General features: G+C 52.8%; 1 protein-coding gene across 2 annotated transcripts; it reads right to left on the bottom strand.

Annotated features, from left to right (window-relative positions):
• Positions 1–2,329: 2,329 nt before the first annotated feature.
• TOMM34 (translocase of outer mitochondrial membrane 34) lies at positions 2,330–18,965 on the bottom strand. Of its 2 annotated transcripts, none has more exons than XM_002721228.5 (7): positions 18,680–18,965; positions 15,847–15,946; positions 14,702–14,854; positions 11,280–11,449; positions 8,129–8,276; positions 3,530–3,656; positions 2,330–3,308 (listed from the first exon to the last, which is right to left on the bottom strand). In XM_002721228.5, the coding sequence occupies exons 1-7, from the start codon at positions 18,804–18,806 to the stop codon at positions 3,204–3,206; spliced, it is 930 nt and encodes a 309-aa protein (XP_002721274.1). In that variant the 5' UTR covers positions 18,807–18,965; the 3' UTR covers positions 2,330–3,203. The 2 variants fall into 2 exon arrangements, with proteins under 2 accessions (XP_002721274.1, XP_051700970.1); XM_051845010.2 differs by lacking the exon at positions 18,680–18,965 and adding an exon at positions 16,566–17,607.
• Between the last annotated feature and the right edge of the window lie 221 nt (positions 18,966–19,186).

Here is a 19,186-nt window from a genome sequence, read left to right as displayed (position 1 = left end):
CAGCTCAGAGGCCCTGTGAACTGTAACTTATTTCCCAGTTGGTCTGTTTCTGTGCCTGAGTGCTGGCTGTGGAATGAAGGCTGGGCACCCAGCCAGCCTATTCTCTTGCTTTGTGCATTAAAAGTGATGCAGAAATCTGTCTTGCCTCTGAGGGAGGTGGGGGCAGAGCAAGGGTAGACTTGACTGTTAGGTCTTTGGCTGGAGGAATCGGATCCCGACAGGTGCCAGAGTACTCGGAGGTTGAGTATCCCAGAACAGAACTGTCGGGAACTAAGCTGGGCCTCCTGTAGCAGCCCCAAGCTCGGAAGGACCAGCCCATCACCAGCCCGGCGGGGTTTAAGTGGCTTTCATCATGCCGTGGACTGAGAAGGATGGTCTACAGGAACAGGTACCCACATCTGATGTGCCTGGTGCTTTTGGACCCCTGACCTGAGCGCCCCGTAGGGCGGGCCAACACCGAGGCGCCAGGCTGGAGGACCGCGTAGAAACTCCTGTAGAAACACGTCCCAGGTCAAGCTATTCTTCCCATACAGGAAATGAGGGGGGTCTCAGGTTCCCGGCAGGGGTGTCAGCGCCTCAGTCTTCATGCACCACACATGCTACTTCAAGCCTCCCACCTGCTGTCATCCAGCCCTGCCCGCTTCTAAGCCGTCCCTGTGGGTTCACCCTCTTCCCTCTAAATGCTGCACGCTGGGTTTCTGCAGGCTTGATGCCAGCCCTCTCCTCTCCTCACTGCCTTTCTTCCTCCTTGGTATCTAACTCAAAACCCCTCAGTGTACGAAGTCTAGGATGACCCTCAATTTTCTAGGAGCTCCTGGGTCCCAGACCTTCCATCCCGCTGTCTACCTGCCACTGGCTCTTGGTTATCTCAGTTAACATTTCAAATTCATGTCTAAAGCCAAGCTCATGACTTCCGTACCCCCACCCCCAATACCCAGGCACTCAGTAAACAGCCTCTCTGGCTCTGTTGAGGCTTCCCTACACCTACCTGACGCCAGTGGGACTCCTGCAGTGCCTCCCTGGTTTGGCTGCATCTCTGCTGGCCTGTCCCCAACCTGCCCTTCACTGTGCAACCTGAGGCTTTTCCCGAAATCCCAATCTGAAGTCTCATCCTTGTATAAATCCTTCAGCAGCTTACTATGGGCACAGACAAAACTCTGTGGCCTGTGCAACCCTTATGATCTGCCCCCCACACGGAAGCCTGTCGAAGACCCTGTCTTCCTCATGTAATGACCTTTAACCTTTTGGAGAGGCGGGGCAATCCAATCACTGCCATTAAGACAATCCCCTCAATAGCTGGGTGTCCCTTTCCTAACATTAACCCACAGGAGGCAGAGACTTTAATCCTCCAAGTCTCTCTGGAAATGACCGACTGGAGCTAAGTTTCAAAGATGACAATGAGGGGGATGAGGAATCTGACACACGCCACTTCTCTAGGGATCTCCACAGTACAAGGGAAAGCAAGGCTTCTTCAGGGGTCCTGGCCTGGCCTGTTCTCACCAGGAAATCCAGACGCTTGCCTTTTGGAGTTTGAGAAGACAATGCAAGTCGCCTGTGACTGGCAGTCACCACTAAGCCTGCCTCAGATCAGGCAGTCGTTGGCGGTGCAGTGCCGCTGGCCGTGCCCACGGGGTGTGTCCGACTCCGAAATCCCCGTCGGCCGCAGGGCTGGGGTTGCCCGGGTGGCGCAGACTCGCCCTTCAGAAAGGCCAGCAGCGCTGCACGGAGCAGCTCACTGCGGTCGAGCTGGCTTGTGACAGGGAGCCAAGGGACAAAGCCCTCTGCACTGTGCAGTCACAAAACTTGTGCTTTGTGAGGGGAAAGGAACTTAACTAGGACAGGGCCCGGGTGGGGCGGGGGTGGTAGCCGCTATTTCTGGCCAGATCCCATAGCACTCTCCAGCCTCCCCAGACCATGTCTTGTGAACCTGATGGCCCTTCTCTGCACCTGCTCACCTTGTCCTCCTGACAGGGCCTTTGCCCTCTATCCTTTGTCTACACTGCCTCTCACCTTACTCGGTTCAGGCTTTACTTCCTCAGGGGCCCTCTGCTGCACTGCATCTCTGCAGGAGGCAGTTAAGACACTGGGGGACAACTCCTTCATGACTCTCCAGCCACCTGCACTGTACATTTGTGTGACTCATGACCTGCTCGCTCTGAGAGGATGGACTGTATTCATCTATCCATTTTTGTTTCCTGAGCACTACACATAGGCCTGGCCCGTGCAGGTTATTTCAGTAAACTGGTCCAAGACTGGATGAATGCCCAGGAGCTCCGCAAAGTTCCAGGTGCAAAGCTGTAAAGGCCTGGATGAAGGAGCACAGCCGCTGTTATGTAGAAGGAAGCCTTTTAATGCAGTAGCTAAACACACAGCTCAACAGAACCAGAGTCAGTTCAAATGAACTTCAACATATCACAAAGAATGAAGAAGCCTGGAGGGGCCACTGTTGCAAGAAGGCAAGTCCCTGCGCGGAATGGAAGAACACTGACCGTGAGGCAGTGACTAGTGGTCACTGCTAAGTCCCCATCCCACCTCCAGGAGAAGCGGCCACAGCCACTGGGCTCTTGCCGCCACGTGGGTACCTCCATGCAGAAGGTAGCAGAGTCCAGCACTCTGCCTCCCCAGCAGAGGGCCTGGACAAAAGGCACTGGGGCTCAGACACATGACTGTGCCAAGGGCAGAGTGGGGACGGCAGCTGCCCCATGGGGAGGCTGCAGCCTTGGAGAACCAGCTCGACAGACTGCTATGGGCGAAGGTGGGCCCAGGGTTCTTTAGGATCCCCCCGACCCCTGCCCAGAAGCTCCGTTTGTTCAGGTTCACTGCAACGGACATGGGGTCTGGTGAAGTTACAAGGAATCTGGAACATGCTTGGGGCAGGGACAAAGCCGTGTGCCTTGTTGATGAGGCTCTTTGTGTGTAATGTGTCAGATTTCAGAATCACAGCTGATGGGGCCAGAACCTCAGCTTCCCGCTTCAGCTCTCATGGGGACCTTCTGGCAAAACAAGGTCTGGGTGTGACTACTCTGAGGTTCATTTGAACAAGCAAAGGCTCTTCCGGGGCAGGAGGCCACGGTCTGGGGGCCAAGGAGGGAGCGTCAGAGCTCACTCTGGGCATGCTGGGTTTCAAGAGGGGGTGCAGAAGAGGAGGCTCCTGGCTGCTCTGGGGGAGTCGGGAAGGAGCTTCCTGTCGCCTCTTGGGGTTTTCAGTTCAGGTTCTGGTTAACTTCCTGCCGCAACTTCTGTGCAGGGACGTTCCTGGGCTCAATTTGCAGGAGGCAGCTGATGTCTGCAAAGCTGGATTTATAGTCCTAATCGGAAAGAAAAGCGTGTGGGGGAGGGGTCCTGGCTGCGGTGGGACAAGCTGGGACTGGGACAGACAGCGGAATGCTGCAAATCCCAGCCTGTCCCAAGCTGCCCCAGGGCCTCGGGATGAGCAGGAATGTGGCCGACACCACCTCGCTTGACCGATGTGCCACCACTGGCACCCATCTCTGGCCACACTAGTGCCTTCCGACTGGGACCTTCATACCTTGAGAGCCTTGTACGCTTGAGCCCGCCTGTAGAACGCCTTCACATTCTTCCCGTCCAGCTTGAGGGCTTCTGTGCAATCCTTCACAGCTTCCTTGTACTGCTTCAGGACCAGATGGCAGAGCGCTCTGCCGGGACAGACCGTTTCAGAGGTTTCAGTCGCTTAGTAAGGGCTGGACGGAGTCTGACAAGTGATCTCTGATTCACTGAGTACCCACTCTGCTGGCTACTTCTAACTTCTTCATCCTCACAACAATCCTAGCCTCTTCTCACAGATGGAAAATGATGGATTGGGGGTGCAAGAACTTGCCCAAGGTAGCATCACCTGGGATTCAAATGGGGCAGTATGTGTGACTCTAGACTGTAACCTCAGTTGGCTCTACCATTCTGTCCACTCTCCCATACTGTGTGAGCTCTTTCAAGCAAAGAAAAGGCTCCCTAAGATCTTCCTTTCACATATTCAAAATGATCTCTTTGAAAACATAAATGGGGGCCAGTGCTGTGGTGTAGTGGGTAAAGCCACCACCTGCAGTGCTGGCATCCCATATGGGCACCGGTTTGAGTCCAGGCTGCTCCACTTCTGATCCAGCTCTCTGCTATGGCCTGGGAAAGCAGTAGAAGATGGCCCAAGTCCTTAGGCCCCTGCACCCACGTGGGAGACCTGGAAGAAACTCCTGGCTTCGGATCAGCCCAGCTCCGGCTGTTGTAGCCACTGGGGAATGAACAGAGGATGAATTCTCTAACTCCGCCTTTCAAATAAAAAAAAAAATTAAAAAAAAAAAAGTTCCCACTTTATATATGTAAAGACACATAAATACTGGCTTCTAATGAGTGAAATGCAAGCTGACATGTTGGGGCTGAAATAAAAAGATGACTGATTTACTGTGAAAGGCATGAAAAACAGGTGGATCAACATGGCTGAATATAAATTATAGATTTTAGACGGCAGGTACATGGGTGTTCCATGTACAATTCTTTCAACCCTCCAGTATTTTAGAAATTTTCATGATAAAATGTTGGGGAAGAAACAATCATGGACTTCCACACAATTCAATATTCTGCATCTGTGTGTCTTTGCCATTCAGTCTGGTCACTAACGACAGTGTTAGGTTTCTTGAAGCTCATTACCCAAGCCCATCATCCTTTGAATGGGTGCAGGGTATTCACTTAGCTGGACGCACCATGGCTTTAATCTTAGGAAGTTAAATTTATCCAACTTTTCCTTTAACGACTTCTGTGTGACTTCCCCAATGGAAGGTAAATAACCTATGTGTTCTTCTAGAACTTAATGGCTTCACATTTTACATCTGATGCACTTGCAACGTGTTAAAATAAGCAGTGATGTGCGGTTCAGACACCAGACAATCCAACACCATTTGCTGGATAATCCCTCCTTTCCAAATACTTTGACTTTGCAGTCTTTTATGCTGCTGTCATTTTTTCAGATGAACTTTGGGATGGATATTACTAATTAAACACCTGTTCTAGTACTTGTGATCACATGGAATCATAGCTTAGAAACCCCGCATAGCAAGTTCTTTGGCACTCTGCCCAAAGATAGGTGGGAAGATCTCACTCCTTGAATCAGGCAGTTCTGTGACTACTCTCACCAGTAGAGTGCGATTGCCAAGGCTAGGGCATACAGACTTTGTAGCTTTGGCCTTGGGCTGTGGGAACATTCACTCTTGGATGGAGCCTTCAGCTGCCATTCAGGGGCCACCATGCCATGAGGAAACTTGGGCCAGCATGTGTGAAAAGGCTGCCAGGAGAGGCACCAGCTTGCTCTAGCCCTTCCTCCTGCCCATGCCCCAGCCATCTGCTCATCCTGGCCCAGATGCCAGACGTGCAGTAAAGAGGCCTTCAGATGACTGTGGCACGGGCCACCATCTTGATGACCCTGAATGAGTGACCCCAAGTGAAAACTGCCCTTGGCTCACAAATTACAACCAAAGTGAAACGGTTGTAAGCCATTTAAGTTTTTGAATAGTCCTTGATATAAATTTTGAATATAGAATTCTATAGAAACTAAAGTTTTCTCCCAATGGGCTCTGGCAATTTACAGATTTAGCTGTTTCCAAGAAGCAGAGGAATGATAGTACTTAATATGCATTATGCACTAATTAGTGGCTTCAGAATGTAAGAGTTGTGATTAATATGATTTATAGGACTTCCAAGGATTACATGAAAGATGATAGACCGCCACCATGAACACTTGGCTTCTGGTCCTCGGGAGACAGCACGCGCGAGTGCAAAGGAACACAAGCTCTGCAGTCATAAAGAACTAGCTGAAATCCTAGCAGCGCTACGTCTTAGTTCTCTAACTCTGTGTCCATTAATTCATCTTTCTGAGCCTGTGTAGCTCAGATGAAGCTATGACCTAACTTGAAGAACTGTTCTGAGCACTAAACGAGACTGGTGGGAAGGCCATTCCAGGCCTGGCAAGTGGCGGGTACGCTGTGCTGTTTCACCTGCACAGACAGAACCTAGGACAGACAAGGGCTAGGCAGCTGTACAAAGACGCACACGTATGAGGCAGAATGTTACAACTACATCTAGGATGTGGTATTTCACTAAGATGACCCTAAGGGTTATCTAGAACACCAAACTTTGGGGCTAGAGGAGCCAGGATGCTCTGATGAAGAATGAGGAAAAAGTCTACGGCCATACCACCCTGAACGCGCCCGATCTCGTCTGATCTCGGAAGCTAAGCAGGGTCGGGCCTGGTTAGTCCTTGGATGGGAGAAGAATGAGGAAAAGACCAGTTCTGCAAGGTATCATAGAGCAAAAGAGTTAAAAATGGTGTGATACACACACATCTCTTTAAAGAACATTTAAGGAAAACAAAACACTGTCCTGCATGAGGAAAAAATCCAGGAGAATGGGTCTGTCCAGCAGCATAAGCTAAGTAAGGCCAAAAAAAGCCCAGAGGAATCAGAAGACAATGCCACACAACCATGGAGCAAATGGGGCTGCAGGCTCCTTTTTCAAGTTAACCAAGGAACCCCTGGTCCAGTGAGGCAGCAAAGCACCGGCACCAAATCCAAGCTTTAAAACCAAAATCTGGGGCTGGTGTTTGGCACAGTGGTTAACAAACCTATTGGGGTCCCCACATCCTATAGTGGAGGGCCTGGACTCAAGGTCCAGCTCCTGATTCGTTTTCTGCTATGCACACCCTGGAAGGCAGCAAGTGATGGCTGCTACCCAAGTGGGAGGCCTGTAGTTCCAGCTCTGGGCTTCAGCTTGGCCCAGACCTACCTGTAGTGGGCCTCTGGGGGAGTGAACCAGAGGATAGGAGATCTATGTCTGTTTTTGTGTCTCTCTGCCTTTTAAATAAAGACTAATTTTTTAAAGATTTATTTTATTTATCTGAAAGAGTTATAGAGACAGGGAGAGACAGAGAGAGAGGTCTTCCATCTGCCAGTTCACTCCCCAGATGGCTGCAATGGCTGGAGCTGAGCTGGAGCTTCCTTTGGGTCTCCCACATGGGTGCAGGGGCCCAAGGACTTGGGCCGTCTCCCACTGCTTTCCCAGTCCATGGCAGGGAGCTGGACCCGAAAATGGAGCAGCTCAGGCTTGAACTGGTGCCCATACGGGATGCCGGTGCTGCAGGCTGGGGCTTGAATCCGCTATGCCACAATGCTAGCCCCAAAGATTAATTTTTAAAATATCAAAACAAAAATTCTCTTTTCAACTCATTTGGCAGCAATACCTCACCTGAACTGACATGGGCTGCTTAGTTTCTTTATGCCACCTCAGGTCAAGATGGAATTTCTATGTTTCACTGCAAGAATATTAATAATCGATTTTAGCAAGCTGCCCCAGACCCTGCTGTGGTGTTGTATAATTCAGTAAGTACATGGACCATATTATCTTACTAAAATCAGACACATTTTATAAGACTTTTGAATAGGAACAGTGAACCTACATCAGCTCCAAGATTTCTAAACCTGACAGTATGTTGATTTGGGAGGAAAAACAGGCACAGAACACATTTTAATGCATGCATCAGATACGGTTTCTTGCAGACTGAAGGACCTCCCTAGAGCCAAGTTCAGTTCTGGCTCCACCATTTACTGGCTGGATGGTACACAGCCTCCTCCAGGCCAACAAATCTAACCTCGGGGCAGGAAACAGTTACTCCACACCCTCGGGTCTGAACTAGCACTCTCCAAGACAGGCCAAAATTTCCAACAGTATAGTCTTGGTGAAGCCACGGGGTGGGAAGCAGGGGGACTGTGGAGACACCAAGAAACTTGTGTTAAGGTTGTGTTTGCTCGACAGGCACACTGCTTTTACTTACACTGTGTGCTTATTTGGGGTGGTTAATGAAAATTTTGGGGAGAGGGGCTACCAAAGCCCAGGCTACCCTTCGACATCCCTCGGATTCTACCCTTTAAGAGAGCAAAGGCACTGGCAGCACTGAGCTCACATCACTGGCAGGGCCAAGGCCACAGTGATCAGAACAGGCGAATGCATGTCTTGAGCTGTAACATGCTGACTCAGTGCGAGGGATGAGGAGCCCAGGCAGTCCCTGAGCAGACTCTGGAACAAAACATCCAGTGTCCTGAAGTCCCCAGGGCAGCAGCTGTGCAGAAGATACCTGTTGCTGTATGTGGTGGATTCCAGGTTACTAAACAAGAGGCTTTCACTGTACTTCTCAATAGCTTTCTTATGGTTGCCCTTCTTTACAAGCTCATTGCCTTCTTCCTTCAGAACTCTGGCTCTCTCCATATCCCCAGCAGAAGGCACTAGACACAAATTCAGAAGAGGAAAAACCATGGAGCAGGTACCCAACCGAGATGAAGCAGGTCTCTAGCATCAAAGCTGCCTGCACACCTCTTTCCCCCAGAGACTTGCTACACTGCTGCCATCACCCCTTCTGACCCATGACCTCCCCCGGTTAAGGGCTTCTGGAAAATGAAAGGTTTTCATTCAGAAGAGGCTGGGGACTCCTGACAGTATAAACATTTACACATACACATAACAACATATACCTGAGAAAAAGCAACCCTGGTCCTGGTCTTGGCGTTCCTACTTGGTAAAATTTTTGAACCTCAATTTCCTGATCAATACAATGGGGCGACACCTATTTCACACCAGGCTATTGTTAGAGGAAGGACAGAATACACAATAAACTTAAAACAGGAGAATAAGCACTCCTTAGCAAAGAAGCATCAGGCGAAGGCCTTTGCCTCTGGGCTTTCAGGTAACGGCCAAAGAAGCTACTCTTCAGCCCTGTCTGGGTGTGGGCCTGCCAGTGTGCCCCCTCACCTAACGTGTGCAGCTCAGCTCCAGCCTTCAAGGAGGGAGGAGAGAGAACAAGGTGAAATCCAAGCTGCTTGACCTGCTGTCCAGGCTCTTCACTGCCTGGTTCCAATGAACTGTTCCAGCCTTGGCTGGAATTAATTTTTAAAAGCTACCTTTATAAAATCCTGAGTGTTAATGACAATGGTAAGGCTGTAAGTATACAAGGAGCAGCTGAGCTCACTGCCAGCTTAAGAAACAACAGCCCTGGGGTCCTCTGAAGTTCTGTGCACGCCCCGCCCCCAGCAGGAGCGGGTCTTCAAAATGTTCATGGAAAAGGCATACTATGGATGTAGTGTGGACCTCAAAACTGTTCCGCACCAAAATAAACTTACCTTTAGTTCCATGAACTTTCTCAAGACCCCTCTTCCCGGAGAAAACAGAGAACTACTTGCCCTGATTCTGTGCTTTCACTTGCTTTCAAAAAACAGCTTAACTATATATGACAGTACCCATAAACCACTTGTTTACTTTGCTTGAGAGTTTCACACAGAAGACTAACTCTGTATTCTTTTATGACTCGCTCCCCCCTCCCCGAGTCGTACTCCGGAGAGCCCTCTGCTTTGACTGTAGCTGTGTAGTCCATTCCTTTCCACTGCTGCAGTATCACAGCTCATGTGCCCATCACGCTCCGGTCTGTGGCCAGCGGTGCTTCCCAGCAGCTACAACGCAGGCACCGCTCCAGCCTCCCTGGGCTCGGCTGCACAGCACCCAGGGCAGCCACTCATTCCCGCTCTCCACAGCACCCACCTTCCCCACTGCCCTCCACTGTCTCTGCCAAGAGGTCTCCACCCTTCCCGCCTCCCACCTGGGGACCTCATCCTCAAGGTGCAGCTCGAGCCCTCCTATCTGCCGCTGCCTCTTCTGTTAGTCTTTCCGTGACTCCCAAGCACAGTGAAGTCACCTTCTATTTTGAATTTCCCAAACACTAACGCACCTGTTCCTCCTCTCTGTATTATAAAATGTTCTGATTACATCTCTCAGTCCTTCATTAAACTGAGATATTTCTGAGGGCAAGACTGCCCTTATCCTCTGTGTGTTATACCACTGAGCACAGGGCCTGGAACCCACGCCTCAGTGACTCCAAAAGAGTAAGAAAAGTGGCACAGTAGGTTAAGCCTCTGCAGCGCCAGCATCCCATGTGGGTGCTGGTTCGAGTCTTGGCTGCTCCACTTCCAATTTACCTCCCTGCTAATGGCCTGGAAAAGCAGTGGAGGATGGCCCAAGTGCTTGGGCCTCTGCACCCACGTGGGAGACCTAGAAGAGGCTCCTGGCTCCCGGCTCTGGATCAGCTCAGCTCTGGCCATTGCGGCCATTTGAGGAGTGAACCAGCGGATGGAAGACCTCTCTTTCTCTTTCTGTAACTCTGCCTCTCAAATAAATAAATAAATCTTTAAAAACAAATTAAAAACAAAGAGTGAGGTAAGTGGTAGGTGCACTGAAGCTGCCTAGTTCTTTAGCACCCCAAATGCTCATTGTGGGAGACAGCAGCAAACACCAGAATGAATGCTGCCTTTGGCTACACAAGTGTCCTCCTGGGAAGCAGGGTAACGCCCGCCTTCCTCTAACATCTCAAGGTCACTCACACATAGCAGAGCTCCACCCTCACTTCCCGAGCTGGCCTGCCGGGAACCTCCAAGCTTCCTCATGAGGCTCTGCCTGACAAACAGTCCCAACACGAGTTAGGTGGGCAGTCTCCTATCTATGGCTGCCCAGCCTTGATGGCCCTTCTCTTGTTCAGCCTTCTCCAGGGATTCACACAGCACATGTGTCCCAGAGGAAGCAGTACCCTGTAGCTATGGAGGTGGGCAGATGGCTCAGGACTGAGCTAATCATAGTCTGATCGCCTGGTCTTAGTGTCAGGGAACGGCCTATTGCCACACAACAGAAACGATGGAGAAGAAATGTGAGGCAGGGATTTGAGGGGAAAAGTTCTCTTTTTTTCCTAGCAAGCTACCAGACAGAAAGACTTTTTTTCCTCTGGCTCTGAAGCATGGTGTGGAGTTGTGAGCTATGTTACTACCAGGGACGCCTGCCTGAAGACAGCTGACACTCAACAAAGAGGGGAGAGAAGTCCAGAGACAGGAGTCAGGATGACACAGGAGCACACCTTGCCTGAATTCCTTCCCCACTTTTCAGTTACACAAGCCAATGAACTCCCTTCACTACTTTCCCCACATTAAGTTCTCTGTTAGTGCAACCAAAACCGTCCCAAATGCTGCCAGAGGAAACAGGAGCTGACACCACCCAGCCCCTGCCCTGGAGCTATGCAGGCCTTGTGTCATTTAATCCTATAGCTGTGAGTCAGGGTCATCACCACCCTCCCGTACGCTGAGATAATCTACAAGGCTAAGTAAGACTCAGCTAAACAAGGTCAGTTTTTACAGGAACGACTCTGGAGTGGCTAAGGGGGACTGCAAGACCCCTGAAAGGGAGTCACCACTTACCTCTGTTCTTCACAGTTGTGTTTTCTTTGGATCTGCTTTTAGCTGTCTCTCTGGTGTTCTCTGAAGGCAAGGAATTCCATCTCTTCTGAGCTGAAACAGGTACCAAAGGGATAGAGGGCAGCTTCAGGCGCCACTCGGGCCCGAGTGAGTCCATGAGAGCTCTGGTCATTCTGGAAAGGCAGGGAGCATTGTGAGGTTTCTGGCTGGGTCAGGAGGACCCCCCTCCTCCCACACCCCCAAGGGAGGTGGCAGGCCCTTTCTGAAGAAGCCATGCTACTACTTTCCCTTGGTGTGAATCATCTCTTGGTACTCCAAACACAATGTAGCAATGTTGGAACCAGAGTCTGCCCCCAGAAACAGTTTCTCAGATTGGTCACCACACTCCTTCCCTTGAGCCTGGTCACAATGCATTAACTTTCAAGTGATGTGTTGCTTGTTAAGGGAGCTTAAACGCTGTCTTCCAAAATGACACATACCCCAAGAAAGGTCATGTTTTGTTTCAATTTTCTCAATAAATCTACTATAAAGTCAGGCCAGCACCTGACATCTGATTACTGCTCAGTTTTGTTTTTTTTTTTTTTTTTAATACAAATCTTCTCATGTCATTCTCTTATTTATTTATTTGAAAGGTAGAGTAACAGACTCAGAGGCAGAGATAGGTCTTCCATCCCCTGGTTTACTCCCCAAAAGGCTACAACAGCTGGAGCTGGGCTGATCTGAAGCTAGGAGCCCAGAGCCTCTTCTAGGTCTCCCACATGGGTGCTGGGGCCCAAGGGCTTGGGCCATCTTCCGCTGCTTTCCCAGACCATAGAGAGCTGGTTCGGAACCAGTGCCCATTTGGGATGCCAGCACTGCAGGCGGTAGCCTTACCAGCTATGCCACAGTGCCAGGCCCCATCATTCTCAGCTCTTAAAACCCTTTAGTGGTTCTCATTTCCCTGGGCCACCAGAGACTTTGAGACCTGGTCCGCTTCCTCCTGCATTCCTGCCACATTCCCTCCTGATTCTGATGTTCGAGGTTTTACGGAGGCTTCTTCCTCTCCCTGGAACGATCTTTTCCCCCTTCCCATTCTCACCTATTCTAGGCCCAGCCAACTCCTACTTACTCTTTAGATCTCAGCTTCAAAGGCTGCTCAGTGGCCATGTCCACTTTGTTAACTCATCTGTAGCCCTAAGCACAGTACATGGCACTAAGACTCAATAGAGGGGCCGGTTCTGTGGCATGGTGGGTTCAAGTCCCAGCCTGCAGCGCTGGCATTCCATATGGGTTCAGCTGCTCCACTTCTGATCCAGCCTCCTGCTGATGCACCTGGGAAAGCAGCAGATGGCAGCCAAGTGCTTGGGCCCCTGCACCCACATGGGAGATCTGGAGGAAGCTCCTGGTTCCTGGCTTTGGCCTGGCCCAGCCCCGGTCATTGTGGCCATTTGGGGAATGAACGGATAGTCCAGTGGATGGAAGAGCTCTCTGTGTCTCTCTGCCTCTGCTTCTGTAACACTGCCTTTCAAATAAGTAAAAACAAATTTTTTTTTTTAAAGAAAGATCCAATAGCATCAATTGTGTCCTTTCCTGCTCCCTCTACCACGTTCCTATGATACAAGCATGAAAACCCCACAGACCGGTAGCATTACAAAGTCATGGTCTCCACCTAGGCTGCCAAAGCTGTTTTCCTGGATGGCCTGATTTCAGACCTCTGTTCTCCTCAAACGTGTCCCTCAACCCAGCTCCTTTTCACAACTACTTTTCTCATTCCCCAGACACAAACCTGCCTGCGTGGGGCACCCCGAGTTTCCTTCTTCTGTCTCCTCGCCAGTCCTTTCCCCTGGGCTCTGCATCCGTCTCTTGCCTCCCTCAGGGACCACACCCAGGCAGCAACTCTCCCCCTACATCTGCATCCTTTTTCTCTACTGAGTCTGTCAACATTCAAGTCTCTGCACACTTTCCTCACTTAAGATCCTCCTGGACAGCCCTCTGCCACCCCAGCTACGCTCCCCTGGCTTCCTTCACAGCCAGACTCAACCTCACCGCCTTCCGGCCTCTGAGCCCCTGAAGCGCTTCCATCAGGACCACCAGTGACGCCGCTGCTCAACCCCGTCTACCCGCTCCTGGGAACAGCCGACACTGAGAACGTCTCTATCCTTGAAGCACCCCTCCCTGGGGACACTGAAAGCCCCAGACTTCCTCCCACCTCTCCAGCTGCCGCTCCTCTTAAGCCTCTCAAATGCTGGACTTTCTTAGAATTCCATCCTCTTTCCCCACACTCTTCCTGCGCTTTTATTCCCCCCACAGCCTCAATCCACCTTTATGCTGATGACCCTCCAGCCTGTAATCTGACCTGTAATTTTTTTCTGCTCTGAACTGTTTCGTGCATGTTATCGCTTTTTATGTGTTGTATGTATGACACATCACCCATTGTACGTCCTCTTCTATTGCTCTCCTCCCCTCCCCTTCCCACAGCTCGCAGACATCCTTGCGGTGCCCCTGTTCACCCTCTGCCCTCTCTCCTGGACTGGCTGCGTGCCCCTTCCTCCCGTGTCCCCTTCAGCATGGCAGCCAGTGAGCTCTTCTCTAACACACATCTTGCTCCACGGCTAAGGACCTTGTCATGGCATCACCCTGGCTCAGGTTTACGTCCAAGCCCCTGCAGCCAGCCCCTGCTGACCTGGCCCCACTGAGCCACGCCAGGCTGAGGTCCCTGCCTGCAGCTCCGACTTCAGGATTTGCTCCCAGCTGCACACACTGCACATCTCCTTGATGGCCTCCACCCCAGACCTCAGTCTCAGCTCACCTCCTCTGAAAAGCCCTCTCCGGCTTCCTGTCTTCCTCCCAGCTCGTCAGGTGTCTCCCAGGCACTCCTAGAGTCCCTGTGTGGCCTCCGACCACAGCACTCATCACACTGTACTGTCTTGCCTACCACGGACTGGTGTTCTCCCTGAGACCAACTCCCTGAGGGCGGGGAGAGGGACATCTCAGTCAGCAGCCCAGGACCCAGCACAAGGTCTGGCACATCACCAGCCATAAACAGCAGAGAAAAGCTGCTGACGAACAAGCCAGAGACGAGGCACTAAATACTAAATACATGATGTCCTACTAAGGGTCTATCAGTCTGACATTTGGCTTTCCAGTAGCCCTCATAAAGAAGAGAAGCATCATCAGACAAATGAGGGTATCACAAGGCAAAAGCAACTGCAACAGTCCAGTGTGAATGAATCTGCACATCTAGACAAGAATCAACCTCAATTCTGACTCATTAAACGAACCCACTAAATGCAACAGATTCTCCTTCTACACTTTCCCCTCATGTTTATCTGGAATAGTCTGTGTGTAGCCAAAGGGATTTCCTCCCTCCCTGCCCCAGAAGATGCCCACAGTCAGTCAAGGCAGACAGGACTGCCAAGAGCCCACCTGCAGGGAACCAGGCTCACCTGTTGACGCCTTCCACGGCGGACATCACGTTCTCATCAATCTGCAGCACAGTCTTGTAGTCGACGTAGGCCAGGGAGTACTTCTCCAGGGCCTCGTAGGCAGAGGCTCGCCGCAGCAGGGGCTTAATGCCGAAAGGAACCAAGGCCAGTGCTCTAGAACGGAAGGCAAACACGTCTGCCGGCTGCTGAGCCGCCAGGGCTCCCCCGCAATTTCGCCCAGGCAGGGTCACCTGCAACCCGCAGGTAATTTCTGGCTGAGTCAGCTAAAAATACCAAACCTCGGAACAGGGACTGTTTTCAACCTAAGACTAAAGTAGAGAGGAAAGGAGGGCAGAGAACCACTGACACTCTGAAATTTGTGCGCGTGTATGTCAACTTCTAGAATTTTAAATTCCCCCTAAATCATGACAAGTGCCTGTCGGCCACAGTGGTGGCCCAGACTGTGGAGTGGGACCTGCTACTGACCCTGTGACCCTAGGCAGAGCACTTCAGTCTGGCCTGGGAAGGGTCTTCCCTACAGAGCACCCATAGCACTCTCAGAAGGGAGCCTGCACAGGGCCTGGTACAAATCAGTGTCACCCAGGCTCCAGCGCATGCTCAGCCTCCTCCCATCCCGTGAGTCACCAGGGCAGAACAAGGCTGTGCGAAAGGATTTCCGATCTCAGGAAAAAGGCAGGACTAGACTGGCCTAAAAAGGACGAGGTTTCCTGTATAATTCTGACTTTCAGTGCCTGCCACAGCAGATCCCTGATGGATCCTGGCTTCTTTGGAGACAATCTGTTAGCCTCTAGCCTTCCTTCTTTCCCCATCTCCCTCCCTCACGCGCATGTATCCCATACAAATCCCCGGGAGTCACTGGTCTGCTAGTCCACCCCACCCCAGGTCCCTGTCCCACAAAGACGCCAAGGCCCACCCGTAACTGCCCACCTCCCTGCCTTTCAGCCGTGCAGCCCGGACTCCAGAAACACAAGTCAGGAGCACAGGGCCACGCAGAGCCTCCCGTTCCCGGTGACCTGCAGCCCCAAACGACACTTCCTAGTGTGCTCCACACGTACGACTGGTGAGACCCTTCCAAAGAAACAAGCCGGATAGATCCAGCCTCCCTTGCTGAGACCCCGGGCCCCCAGAGCTCCCCGGCTACTTACGACGTGCAGTCTTTGATGCAGTCTGAGCAGTTCCCATCCTTCAGGTGGCACGCCGCTCGGTTGGAGTACAGAACACTCTCCTCCTCAGGGTCTGAAGAGCCTGCCCAGGGCCGGGCAGAAAGGACAAGAGCTCATCAGGCCGGGAAATGGACACCTCGGGACCCGCGATGCATTTCACGCCCGGAGCTCTATGGGCTAAGGGACTGTAACCTGACCAAGCTCACTGGTCCGATGGGCCGCTGCTGCCACGGGGAACCGACCACTGCTCACTCACTGACTTCTGCGCTACACTCAGTACCAGGCAAAAGATGAGCACGGAACAGCTGGCTCCTGCCTCAAAGAAATCCATGCTGTAACTGCTTGTGTGATGGTGAACATGTGTCTGTGTGTGTGAATTTTATCACAAAAAGCATGGAAACCTGGTAAAGACACGAACTCACACACTCGATAAAAGGACTGACCACGGGCGGTGCTGACCTGACAGGCTCATTCAGCCTGGTCAAGCCAGAAAGGACTTCGCCCGACCGGCGATCATGAACTGGGTCTGATGGACTACGGAGAAGTGCACCAGGGCGAGATCCAGGATATCCAGTGGGGAGGGGAACGATCAGACCCTCTTCCAAAGCAGAGCTCCCCCTCAGGAATCACAGAGGCTCAAATCCATCAAGTAGCCACGAGTGTTTTTTTTTTTTTAAAGGTAATTTGCAAGCACTTCATACCTGGCACCTTAGGGCCCATCCTCCTGCAACCTGCTTTTTCCCCTATGTGTCATGTTCCCAGGCAGATATCTGATATTGTTTGTTCAATACCAATAATAACCTGATTACCAGGTTTTCTTATTTTACCAGGCCCTGCGACAGAAAGTACAGAGATACGTAAAAATACATCCTTGCCCTTAAGGACCAAGCATAGTATTCAAAACCTGCCACCTGAGCAGGCGTTTGGCGTGGCAGTTAAGCCACCGCTTGGGAAGCCTGCACGCCAGACTGGAATGCCAAGTTCGAGTCCTGGCCACTCTGCTTGTGATGCAGCTTCCTCTCAGTGTGCGCTCCGGGAGGCAGCAGGTAAATGCCCAAGTAGCTGAGTCCCTGCCACCCACGTGGGAGATCCCAGCCCTGGCTGTCGCAGGTATTCGGGGAGTGAACCAACAGTTGAAAGATGTTCCTCTTTCTCTGCCGTTAAAATAAAACAATTTTAAAACAACCCTGTAATTGGTCTCATGTCCAGAGCACTGTGGCTAAGAAACAGCAGCTGGGGGTGGGGTGGGGTAGAAAGGGCATCAGAACTAACAGCTCAGCCTATGGTCCTGCGTAGGTCACTCAACCCCCCCAACAGTGAGTGTTCGCCTACTGTGAGGGCATCGCTCCCCAGCCTTACTGGAAGGGTGTCAGGTCCCTGTGTTCCTCTTAAGACTAAGGAAACAGGCCGGCACCGCAGCCACTAGGCTAATCCTCTGCCTGCGGTGCTGGCACACAGGGTTCTAGTCCCGGTCGGGGTGCAGGATTCTGCCCGGTCGCTCCTCTTCCAGGCCAGCTCTCTGCTGTGGCCCGGGAGTGCAGTGGAGGATGGCCCAAGTGCTTGGGCCCGGCACCCGCATGGGGAGACCAGGAGAAGCACCTGGCTCCTGGCTTCCGATCAGTGCGGTGCAACGGCCGCAGAGTCCATGGGGGGTGGGGGGGGTGAACCAACGGAAAAAGAAGACCTTTCTCTTTGTCTCTTTCTCACTGTCCACTCTGCCTGTCAAAAAAAAAAAAAAAAAAAAAAAAGACTAAGAAAACTGATCAGAGAAACCAAGTTACCTAGTAAACCAGTACCAGGACAATAACCAAACTCCGCTAAAACCAGACACCAGGCCAGCTCTTATGGAGGCCCAGAATGAAGTCAGACAAGAGCACCAGCTTTTCCAGGCCAAACGGAAACGGCAGACACGCTAACAGCTCAGACGCCTCAGCAACTTCAAGTGCGCTGACATGAGCTTTATTTCAAAGGCAGAGTCAGAGAGAGAGAAGTCCTCCATCTGCTGGTTCACTCCCCAGACGGCCACAGTGCCTGGAGACGGGGTGAGGAGCTTCTTCCGGGCCTCCCACGTGGGTACAGGGGCCCAAGCACCTGGGCCATCTTCCACTGCTTTCCCAGGTGCATTAGCAGGGAGCCGGCAGTGGCCGCGACGCCCCAACATCGCCCCTACTTCTCTCTTTAAAATCCTCCAGTCGCAGGGATAAAATCCAAACTCCTTCCCGGTGCTTAAAACACCCTCACAATAAGGTTCTGCCCACACAACTCAGCCCGCGTCCTCGCGATCCCTCCCAGGCTTTGACTGCTGGCAGGCGCCCTGCGCGTTCCGTCGGGGGGCTTCCCTAACCGCAGGTCCCTGCACCCCGAATGCTGAGCGCCCCCACCCTCGCGCCCCCACCCCGCTCCCTAGCCGGCCTTCGGCCCTGTCTGAAGGGGCTCCCGGTCGGCTCCATCACCAGTCCTCCCCCCAGCCGCCGCACACGAGTTTAAGAGTTTGGGGTCCACACCGACCCAGCCCCCACAAAACTCGAACGCGCGGTCCTGGAGGGAGAGCACCCCCGCCCCGCCCCCGGTCTCGCTACACGGTCGGCGCCCACCAGTAACCGAAAAGCGAGCAGCCGCGGGGCAGGGGGCTGGCAAGGGTCGACAGGGCGGTTAGAGGGCGGGCGCACAGAAAGGGCCGAGGAAGTTTCTCGTAGGCAGCCGCGCGGAGGAGGGCGGCGCGGCGCTCGGCCGCTGGGAAGGCAGCCCGGGAGGGCAGGGAGAGGGTGGGCGGCGGCGGGGCGGGGGTTGGGGAGACTTGGGGGAGAGGTCGAACCTCGAGCCTGCAGCGCCCGCAGCGCGCGGCCGTAGAGCGCGGAGGCCTCGGCGTACTGGCCGTTGCGGAAGCACTGGTTGCCGGCGGCGCGGAGCCCCTCCACGGAGTCGGGGGGTTTGGGGGCCATCCCCGGCCGGCGAGTCGGGGGAGCCCGGCTGCCCGCTCCGGTCCTGAGGAACAGCTTCCGGGCGGAAGCTCGCGCGGCAAGCAGTTCAGCCCGCGGGGGCGGCGCCTGCGCGAACGGGAGGCGCCTGCGCGAACGGGAGGCGCGGCGCGCCCTGCCCTCTGCGCGTGCGCAGCTTGCACCTGCGCGCCTCGGGCGCCCTGGCGAGCTGGAGTTGTGTTGGGCCCGGCAGGTGTCGCCGAGCGCGGGAGGCTTTGTCCTGCCCTCAGGGAGGCCCGACCGCGATCCACGCGGGCCCAAAGGACCCACTCATTTCATGATGCGATTTCCCGTTAGGAAAACAAAACAGGTTAAAGCAGTAGAAAGTGCCTACCTGACGGCTA

Source organism: Oryctolagus cuniculus, chromosome 11 (genome assembly GCF_964237555.1).
Source record: "Oryctolagus cuniculus chromosome 11, mOryCun1.1, whole genome shotgun sequence".
Lineage (NCBI taxonomy): Eukaryota > Metazoa > Chordata > Mammalia > Lagomorpha > Leporidae > Oryctolagus > Oryctolagus cuniculus.
Note: the sequence above shows the minus strand (reverse complement) of the source record. Positions and strands in the feature narration are given on the sequence as shown.

Excerpts from the sequence above, each read along its gene's own strand:
- TOMM34 (XM_002721228.5), bottom strand. The coding sequence starts at position 18,806 with ATGGCCCCCAAACCCCCCGACTCCGTGGAGGGGCTCCGCGCCGCCGGC. Across the intron at positions 11,450-14,701 it reads GCCGTGGAAGGCGTCAACAG|AATGACCAGAGCTCTCATGG; the intron begins GTGAGCCTGGTT and ends CTGCCTTTCCAG. Across the intron at positions 8,277-11,279 it reads CACAACTGTGAAGAACAGAG|TGCCTTCTGCTGGGGATATG; the intron begins GTAAGTGGTGAC and ends ATTTGTGTCTAG.